Source organism: Varanus komodoensis, unplaced genomic scaffold (genome assembly GCF_004798865.1).
Source record: "Varanus komodoensis strain SLA01 unplaced genomic scaffold, ASM479886v1 scaffold35, whole genome shotgun sequence".
Classification (NCBI taxonomy): Eukaryota; Metazoa; Chordata; class Lepidosauria; order Squamata; family Varanidae; genus Varanus; species Varanus komodoensis.
In genome coordinates, this window is record NW_025335856.1 from 9,707,885 (window position 1) to 9,718,645 (window position 10,761).

The 10,761-nt window shown below is 43.8% G+C and overlaps 1 protein-coding gene across 2 annotated transcripts in view; it reads right to left on the reverse strand.

Moving 5' to 3' along the window:
- Positions 1 to 1,022: 1,022 nt before the first annotated feature.
- KCNJ5 (potassium inwardly rectifying channel subfamily J member 5) overlaps positions 1,023 to 10,761 on the reverse strand; it is a 34,510-nt gene continuing 24,771 nt past the window's right edge. For both annotated transcript variants that reach the window (XM_044439564.1, XM_044439563.1), the window contains one exon: positions 1,023 to 1,728. In XM_044439564.1, the coding sequence (XP_044295499.1) occupies positions 1,343 to 1,728 (386 nt within the window). In that variant the 3' untranslated portion in view covers positions 1,023 to 1,342. The remainder of the gene's footprint in view (positions 1,729 to 10,761) is intronic.

The window sequence follows — 10,761 nt, forward strand, 5'->3', positions numbered from 1 at the left end:
AAACTTCAAGAAAATGCTGGTCCTCTTCAAGGGATCCAACATCTCCACTGAATTCCTTGTTCCCTCTCCTACCCCACCCAGCAACAGACAGCATGCCATTTCCACAATCTGACCACGTCGTCTTCATCGGGAGGCTCCCGTTCCATTTTTCCCCCTAAAGATTTTCATGTACTTTTTTCAAATTTTAGGATTCCCCAAGTTTGATTATAGTTGTCCTCTTGCACATGGGTGGCGCCTTTTTGGCTACATAAGCAATTGCATTTGAAGCCTTATCAAAAATAGAGGGAACGATACAATTTAGAAAGTGTGTGAAAATTGCACCATCACTTTCATATCGAAATTCAAGCCTAGATTTGATAACTGTTGCTCTTTCTTAAAGGTACACTTTGTGATAAGTATCCGATACTGCCACATAATATGTAAAATGGCCATTAGAGAAGACAAACACTATCTATACTAGAGCAATTGGATTCCTTATCCAAGTCAGGACAGGTCCTTTAAAAAGGCTCCCTTTATAAAAACCATAAAGCAGTTTTCCCTGACCTGGCACTCTCCAGCTGTTCCCATCAATTCCCATCACATGCACCAGCATTAACAATCATCCCTCGCCAGCATGGTCCTTTAGAGAAGCCATTAAAAAGTCTTCCACAACCCAATGGTTTCCAGTTGTCCCCAAAGATCTTTCCCAGCTGACAACTTCCATTGTTCCCACAGTTGCAAGATTCCGAGTTGCGGAAGTCTGCCACAAACCCCAGGGAGGATCTGAAACGGATATTTAATCTCAGGTGGTGAGATCTATTTTTCCTTCTGAAGGGGGTTTTAGCCTCTCTAAGATTGAAGGCATGGTGGGTAGGTACCAAGACACCAAACCACGTAAACCTCTCACAGGAAGTTTTAATAAACCCTTGTTAGAAACAGGAAAGCCCCCCCACCCCTTTACTTTTTCTCTTTTTATTCAGTATTTAATGTCTACAATGCACTGAGTTAAGGAAGGGAAAAGCTACATTCCTTTCACCAAACCAAACAGGGAGTTTTAAAAACACGTATATCCTCCTTCTGTCTGAAGAGAGGATTTCAAAGAAAAGGAGAAAAATGTCAATATTATCAGCTTTATCATAATATTCCTATCTAGTACTTTGCATGTGTCCATGGATCTCAAAATGGTGAGTAACAGCCCCCATTTTTCAGAATGGAAAGCAGAACCTCAAAGAGAGAGAAGGGCCCATTTGAGTTCAGCTGGGAAGTGAGAGCACTGGGTTCCAGTCTTTGGCTTCCTAATGTCCTCACCTGTCTTCTTCATGATGACTGCACCTGAATTTCCTATAGTTCAGCAAGTCTTTTGTTATGAGGACAGGCTATCCATCACTTCTTCTGCTGTCCCATTGGTGCCGTTCAATTCCGCTAGCTCCTGTGGCTCTTCTTTGTCCTCATCATTCTCCTTGAGCCTTCCCTCTTTCTGATCTTCTTTCCCCTCTTCCTCCTCTCCCTTCTCTGATTCTCCTCCACCCATGAGGTTGGCATTGGATGGGTGACTGAGGAGCTGCCCCTCCTGGAAAGATTCAGCCAGTTCTTTGGCACAGCACGAAGGTGTGTTGGTTTCATAGGTGCAGTGGAAGCTGTTGTAGTCAACTTCATAAAAGTCCTTCTCTAGGGTAAGCACGGGAGTGAAGCGGTGTCCCCAAAGCACTTCTGTGTCCATGTAGGAGCTCCGAGCCTGGCAAGTCATTCCTAGATGTAGACGGAAGAATAGGCAAATGTTCAGTGCATTGGGCAAAGACATAAATAAATGTCTTTCATTTATTTGACAGTCTTCCTGGGTATACCCTCTCTCTCTTTCACGCACAGACACCTTTTGTGTTTCTTTGTTCTTTTAAAGCACTTCAGAGTTTATCTTATTTTTTCAGGACATGGAAAAACACTTAACTTAGCAAGCCTCTTTAAAAAGAGGAGAGGAGAGGGATGGGGTGTGTGTATGTGTGTGTGGATGAGGAATTCTAAACCAAAAAGGGCAAATATCTGATGAAGTGGCAGTGTCTTTTGGCAGACAATAAACAGTACTTCGAATGCATGAAAGCATGCTTTTACAGTGGCATACAGTACTGCAGGCAGAGTGAAGGCTCTTCCAGATCCTTGTGTACCTTTATTGCTGACAGTTTGAACTTTTACATAGGCTTCTTCCTGTTCTTTTATTAGAATTACTTAGTGGCAATGAATAGAATCTTTCTATTCATTTATTAGAATTAATTACACTTCTGTACCACCTGTTAGCTTATTTTCATGGATGTTTTACAAGACCGGTAAGCATGCTAGCTATATTCTCACTTGCATAGGCTAATGCTTAAGCAGCCACTCCGCAGGAGGAAATGATTGCTTTCGTTGGTCATTTCTCAAGCACACAATGCAAGCATACAGAGGGATTGCCAGCTACTGTTCTACCTTCTCTAAATACCACCAAGGAAGTGTGCCCTGTCCCATCTTTCATGCGTTCAGCTGGCAGACACCAGCACATATAAGAACTGGGCAGAATATGACATCCAAGAGGCTTCCAGGGACTGCGTTTGGCCGAAGCCAAAAGGGGAGGGAGCCAAAATGCCAAACCAATGCACAAACAACCCCCAGCCTAGCTTTAAGCTCTTATTGTCAGTTATTAAACTTCAGGTGAGGCATTTCAACCTTTTATAATGGGGAAGGAATCACAAAGCCACTGCTGATGTAGCAAAGGGGGTGTGGCCTTCTGGAGAACTTCAGGACTGGACAAGAGCCTCAGGGGGGCCTGAGGCTTAACAGCAGTGGCAGAAATGCTCCAAGTAGTTTGGACATGCTCATAATGTCCTAGTTGTGCAGAGTACCTCTGTTTGCAGTTGTATGTGCACAGTCAAGCCATTTGCAGACATCCTTATTTTATGATAACAGGTCTATAGGGAGGAAAAAGATGCTTGGCAGGGAAGAGACAACTGCTTAGACAATGCTGAGTAGTAGACCAACCCCGTAAGAGAACTGGCCTCTCACATTCGTATGAGTTGCTCTGTTTGAAACAAGGCTACAAAATCTCTCCAACAGCCTGTTAAAGAAAACTTCCGTTACAGCAGGCTTCCGGCCAGACGCTATCAACAAGAACTGTGTTAGTCATGGCATCCTGGCTTTCAGCAAACATAAAAAGTAGGAAGTACAGAGGCTGCTGTGAAAAATATTGTGTTGGAGGAGAAAGGAAATCCAGAATGTTCTGAATGGGATGAGTGGGTCCTGCTCAGGAAGCAGCAGGCTTGGCTGGGAATTATAGTTCTGCTCATAAGTAGGTCAAGACAAAATCCTCATTCTGGTGTGACTGTAATAATAACATCCATTGCTGCCTTCACTAGGTTAGCATAAAGTGGTCTAATCAGGGCTGGCCTTAGTAGTAAGCAGACTGAGATGTTGGGTGGTTTGCAAACAGAGGTACTCTGCACAGGTTTGTAGCTCCTGGCTAGGGTGACCACACACACAGTTAAAAGAGAGGACTGCTTCTGCACATGAAAGGATGCAGATTCGCATATGATGATGGAAAATTGATAAATAATTACTACAATTGAAATAGACATGCAATGCATCTTACTCTAGCAGGGAAGGCTGTGGGTGCCCAGATGAGACTGTGTTGATTGTCCAGGAGCCAAATGTTGGTGGGTGGTGTCCAAGTTCCCTTCTCCCCTTTCTTCTGGTTCTTTGTCCTTAATTTGGAGCTGGACTGGGCAGCCTTTCACACAGAGGGTGCCTTCAAACAGAGGACTGTCCACTGAACAAAGCAAGTGGCCACCCTATCCCTTGGCCATTTTCCTCTGCTGGGGAATTGAGGTGCATGTGCCCTCTACTTAAGCCAGCCTGCTCATGTGCAGTAGTGAGCGATGCTCCGATTTAAGTAACGAAACTGCAGCCTTTCCCTAACACCCACAAGAAACTGCCCCACTTTGCACAACAGTAGACTTGGCCCTGCTACTTAGTAAAGCAAGAGCAGTAGGACTATCCAACTACCACCAGTAGCCAGCCGAGGGAGGATGCCATTCCTGCAAAGTGGAAGGAAGCATGCTTTCTGAATGACAGGATGTAAGAAAAAGTATCTTGATCTCACATCCTGCTTTGCTTTGGTGCATGTAAAAATCTGATCAAGATTGCTCTCCAGATTATGGCTTTAAGTGTTTCCATGCATGCTTACTCCTTCCCATCCCGGGACAGATCTGTCTGCCTCAGTGTGGTTCCATCTCCAAAAATTCATTCTCTCTCCCTTCCCCTCTATCTTACTGATAGAAGAGAAGAACTTCCTTCCTGCTTCGGGTAGCACCAGTCACTGGACACAAAATGCTGGCCTTTAACAATCAGTTTTTGGAACAGCTCTTGTACCTAAGCGAGTCCCTCATTCTGTTGTGGAATTCCATAGCCAGTTCTGCAGTTCTTTCATGCTGTAAATATTCAGTTAAAGTAGGAACAATGGAAAGTCTTCACCAACCAAATACTGTCTTTCCATTGGCTTCTGGCCGAAACTGCTTTCTCATAACCCTTGGGGTACACAGAGCCAGCACAATGGAAGTAACTGGTAATTGCTCCATAATGCTGTTCGGATATTCCTTTTTAGCAACATATTCATCTAAGTTAATTGTACAGAGATGCACTGCCTGGCAACCCCTTGCAAAGCATCACCACTCGCTTCATACTCTTAAGTGCCAGGCTTTAGCTACTCTCCCAAGAGCATTTCTCATCTTCCTGGTTAATTATTCCTTGACCACTCTGAAGAGAATAGTGTTACCAAAGAATACACAAACTCCATTAAGTGCAGACAGGCACAGTTGCACTGGCACTTGTATGCAGCGTGGCCTCGGAGTTTGGCTGTTCTTCAAAGCCACTCAGCAGAAGACAAAAGGCCATGATGTAAAGATTCCCTCTGGTGCAAAGCTTTACTCAGCAGGGGCATGTATGAGATGATGATCACAGATGCAAGTCTGCTATGTGCATGCAGGAAAGGTTAAAATCCATAGGAGCTCAAGACTGATCAGTTAGGTGCCTGTAATATCCACATTGACGTTAATTATTTCATTATCATAATTTAGGCTATTCAGCTAGCTTCAGTGCTGTTGTCTCCTCGAACACAGGAGCAGGGCCTCCAGACCCAGAGGCCAGACTTGTCTCTGTGGGTCCCAATCCTGTGTTTATCCAAAGGCTTCCTCTTCCCCTCTTTCTGTTCCTTCCCCCGACTGCTGGTCATTTCCCACCTTTTGTGGAGTTTCCCCCCATTCTCAAAAGCTTGAAATGCCTCTCCTGTTTCATAGCATTGGGAGTAAGTGACTTAAGCTGAAATAGGATGGCTTGCTGGCTTGGGGTATTTGGGGCAATCCCTGTCTTGCTTTTGGCCCTGGCCACCGCTGGAATGCAGCTCCTGAGAACATCTCTGAAATGGAATTTGGCCCTGGGCTGAAATAGCTTCTTCACAGCTGCCCTATAATGACTCACTCCTTCCATTGCAACTGCTTCTCCGTGGCACAGTGCTTCTATGTGTGCAACTAGCCAAGATAGGGTGACCCTCTGTCCAACCTTTATGTCCCATTGTAAAGTACTGTCCACCCAAATGCTTTGCTTATGGAAAGGTCACTTAGAGCACAATCCTATGCCTACTAAATGGGAATCCCAGCCCTGGAGAAGCACAGAAGTGTCTGACCTTGAGGATGGAGCTGGGCTCCAAATCCAGAGTGCCCTCTGCCACCTTTGCAGCTGGCACCCCTCTTTCTGCACCAGCTGTAGCTCCAAAGTCAAAACTAATCTAAAAACTAAAAACTAATCTCAGAGCTGGTGCTGGGAAGGGTGTTCCAGGGGACAGGGACTGGGGGAACAAGGAACCACTGGGATAGAAGGAGATTCAGCAGTGTCTGCAGATCCTCCCCTACCAAGCCAGCATTTTGCAGGAGGAGCACCAGGGCAGGCCTAATTACTACATTCCTCCTCCCTTCCTTTGGGTGACTGTAGTCCTCTGAGTTTGGTGCCTTTAGTCTTTCAAATCTGAGTTTCATGCAAATGGACCAGATAAAGGGATTCTTAAAATAATTTTCTCTGAAGGCATCCCAGAATGGACACTGCTGCCTAGCCTGAATGGGAAAGAAAAATCATAAATATTCTAGCCATCATTTCGCTAATCAGGCCCTGTCTGTCCTTCGTTAGCATCAAAGGCTCTGAAGTATGATCATGAATGGTTGTAGAAATTAGTACCACATTTGCGCTAATTAATCTAAATAAAACTTTGGCCTCTGAAAATGTCAATATTGTTCTTCTAACTTCAAAAAGACACTAGAAAGCAATCTGGCTTCTTCCCAATTAATTCTGCACATTTTGTATGTAAGAGAGCCTTTCCACTCATACTCTGCTTTGATTTCTATTGCTGGGGAAAAGATGGGAGGTTTCTAGTTTTGCTGAATGCTGTATAGGCTTGAAAATGGGACCAGGATTTAACTGAAAGGAAGGCAACAGGGAAAATGGAAGGGGAGCTCTGTCCTATGCACTGTGCTGAAAAGATCTTGGCACACAAACTCAAAACTAAATTATGCAAAGGAACCTGATGTTGTGCTGTCTATTTTTGTGATAAAGGTTTTAGATTCTTGTTTTACAAGCTTTAATTTTTATTTAAAAAATAAACTGAAGGGCAAAATAATCCAAAGGAATGTGAAAGGATCATACGAAGGAAGTTCCATCTGCCCTGCAATATGGAATTGGGAACAATCCTATGGATTGCACCTTTGTTGCTTATAAGCCTTCCAACTTGGATGCTGATGGCCACACACTGTAGAGGGGAAGTAGGGGCAGAGGTGGCATTCCCCTCTCCACTCCAGCTGCTCTGTATTCCAGCTAGATGGCTCCTTCTGACCAACAAGTTGTGGAGCTTCAGAAGGAGTCCCACTGAACCCTCTCCAAGGTTGATTTTCTGACCTTGACAGTTTTCCAGGCCAGCTGTTGGGGGCCAAAGCATAGATGCCCACCCAGGGTTCTGTCTCCTGCCTTGGAGCTGGGAATCTGTCAACCTCTAGATGCTCTCTGTGGTCCTAGAATCACTCTTTCCATCATATGCAGAATACAGCTTTCCAAGAACAACTCGCCTAAGCACCATAGTACAATATTTTCAGCAGCTGGCAAATATGATCCTATTCCCCAGACATTTTAATAATTGATTTTAATGACTGATTTTATATTGTTCAGTTTCAATAGGTATTGTTTTATCTTACTCTTTAGCTTAATATACAATTTTGATCTATTTATATCTGACTCCTAAGCTCTGCATTGTGTATTGTCATATGTTTACAAGTTTTATTATGATATTTTATTGGTAATTTTGTAGTCCACTCAGAGCCCTTGGGACTAACTTAATTGTGGAACGTAAGTTGAATAAATAAATAAATAGATAAATATAGAGCAACAGCCCCACCCCCCGGGATTAAAACATTCATGAGGCTGCCTCAATTAGTTAACAAGCCAACATATAAGGGTAGGTCTTACTCCTGATTCAGTCATTGTCTCTGAACATGAGCAGGGTGGCCTGAACACTGGTGGAATTGAAGTTGCTCCATTGTCACGGTTGGACCAGAGTCTGTGAAACATCAAGATGGGCTGCTCCCGGTGTCTTAGGGAACCCAGTGAACTTCTGAACGTGCTGGGGGAATTTCCAATAATAGAGCTGGTGATTCTGTGGAATTGTGCGACATGATGAGCTGTTGACATCAATGTCCTGATGACTTCGCTGGTGCTGTGCAGCCAGTGTCCTAATGAGTTCCGTGCTTCCTGGTTCTGTGCCTGCTGGGTTGCTGGGAACTCCAGATGATGAAATGGGCTGTAAGATAGCTAGAGCTCAGGTGGGATGGCCCAGGAGGCCCCTTCCGACTCACTCTGTTTTCTATGTTTTCTGTGTTTCTAAGTGGGTCTTCTCCATGTGATACCCACATTATGGAGTGGTCACCCTAGTATCTAAGAGGCATCGAACATGTTTTATGAACCAGTTAAAGACTCTTTCTTTACTGAGGCCTTCCCTGAGTGAGAGTACTTTCCAGCCAGCTTGTTCATAACAGTGTTTCGTAGTGTTTTTGCACTGGTTGAAATGAAAAATTAATCTACCTGTTAATATAGCTGTACCATAGCAGCAGTCCCTGGCTTTACTATCAGGACAACAGTGACATAAAAGCACATTACTGATTCCCGCTATTGAATCAGTATGTCCCGCTATTGATTATGACTTGGTCAAAGTTGCCCACTGTAATGAAATAGCATTTCAAGTGGAAAAACGTCATATTTCAAGGCTGCTTCTCAAATCTGTTTCTTTAAACTTTGTCAGCACCACTAAAAAGAATACGTCTCTGGCTGGCTAATTGTCAACAAGGCCCAGGTTGAGTGGGAGGTCTGGCGTGAGGACAATATCTGCCAGAATGTTGGAGATGATATACAGCCTGCTTCATCATATGGAATGATGGCTTAAGGGTGAAAAAAATGTAGTCCCTGATGTTCTCTAATTGAATCAGCCAAGTCATTCATCAAATAACTCAGACAGTGCTGAATGCAGGCAGAGAGCAGGCAGCCTATTGTTTTCATATGTTTTGTTTTTATAGTCACTTTTTCTCCCCGTTGAGCAAAGACATCTCTGTGAACTTGGAAAACACAGGGGAGAGTGACAGCAGCAAGACTGAAGGCAAAGAAGAAGGTTAGGACATGCCTGTACTCCGAATTGTCACTGGTTTCATACATGGTTTTAACTACCCTACCAAGTTCCACAAAATTTTCCAAATATCCACTGGCTGTGGAAATATGTGGGATACCATCAGATATTTTGTTTACAGTTTCAGCTTTTGAAAAAAAATCAGTCAATATATGAGAGTATCTTACATGTAGAAATCAACTGACTTAAAAATAGTATTGAAGTATATTTAGTGCTTACTATAGTCATAAGTACTGCAAACCTAGAGGTGTCTACTCAGAAGTTAGGCCTATCAACTTCAGATCCTAGAAACAAATACGCATTTACCAGGGAGTATTGACTGAAGCCTTAACAAGCCAGGAAACCTGCCCTTAAAATTCATTCCAACAGGAAGCTGAACTGAAAAATTAGACAACAAATTTAAAGAATTTTTATATGAGGTGGGGGCGAGGTTGTTTCCATTTTAATGCTGACCTGAGTTCATGGGAGAAACAATTCAAAGCAATTTGTTGCACTAAGAATAATTAGCTTCAATGTTTGAGCAAACAATTAAGGCTGCACTATTTAAATTATAAAACAATTGCATTTTTATCCACTGTTCTTCCAATTAAATAGGCAACAGTTTTTTATTTTTAAATTTAAATATCATTTGATATAACAACTTAACTGTGTGTCAGGCACCATCCCAGAAAATGTATTCTCTGTTCTCTCTGACAAGGAAGGGGATGCCTCTTTGGCAGAGATGGCGTTGGTGTCAGCATCCCCGGGCAGCCGTTTGGGACAAAGCATTGTGATAGGGTCCACCACTGGTGGCTGTTGTAGGTCCTTCTTTGCAATGTTTATTCAGCCCAGCATACTGAGCCATTTCAGGCAGTCGCCTCAAGGTGCCACTTGAAGCTTTTACAGTGTCTTGGAACTATCCTGCATCAGAGACATGGGAGGAACTTCAAATGGCACAGAGTCCTGGCTTCCTAGTGCTTCTCAAAGTGCTATTAACTACTGCCAGGTAACCCTGCCAGTGGTCCTCAATGGAAGAGGAAGCTCAGACCTGGAGATAGTGATCTTTGGAGATATGCTGTGATATATAGGCATCTTCTGTAAACAGGTAAAGTACGGATGTCATGAATGCTTGTTTTGAATACTCATCAGCGAGAGCAAGAGTGAACTGAGATCCACTTGTCTTGATCCTATGACTACCAGGATTGCTTTTCTTCTAAGAGGAGGCCTAGTAATTCACCTTGGGGCGTAGGACTAAGACGTGCACTGGCTTGGAGACAGTGTTTTCCTGCCAGGAAATGTTGCATTCCAAATCCACTGTGAGAAAAATGATCCCATTCAGGGTCATTTTACCGGAAGGACTCTAGGACTAGTCCCATCCATGGACTAGACCCGCTGGAAGCCAGGGCATGCCTGCCACCATTTCCCTCTTTCCTGCTTCCAGGGGACCAGGCAAGGGGAAGGCAGCAGTGGTGGAAGAGGAACCTTGTGAATGCCTTCAGACCTTACAATAATTCATACTGTGTGCTCACAAAAGTCTACATCATTTCAAACCAAATTCAAACTGAGTGCTTGTAAGCGGAATGTAGGCAGCCTGTTGTTTTTATCTGTTTTGCTTTTATAGTCTTTGCTTTTGAAGAAAGACATTTCTATGAACTTGGGAATTGAGTGCTTGTAAAATTTGACTCTTCTCTGATCAAATTGTGGGATACCCATGCATAATGCTCATTGGGGTGCTCATACTAATAACCCCCTGCCCTGCTTTCTCAGTTGTATCATTTTATTTATATACAAAAATGCAAGTTTAATTCCTTCACTGATTAATCAACAGAACCTCGTGTCTCATTGACTGGGGTTTAAGAATCGAGTGACAGCCCTGCTATTAAGCATGATTTGCCTTGATTGCAGAGGCAGGGAGGAACTTGGCACCACCACACTGGCTTCCCCACTCTATCATGCCACAGTGGAGGAATACAAGGCTCCTGAGATGGGGAGAGGCCTGTTCTCCCCTGCAGAGGAAGGCAGGATGCGCTCCAAAGGAGCAAAGCTCAGGGAGCCAAGGTTCCATTTGGATG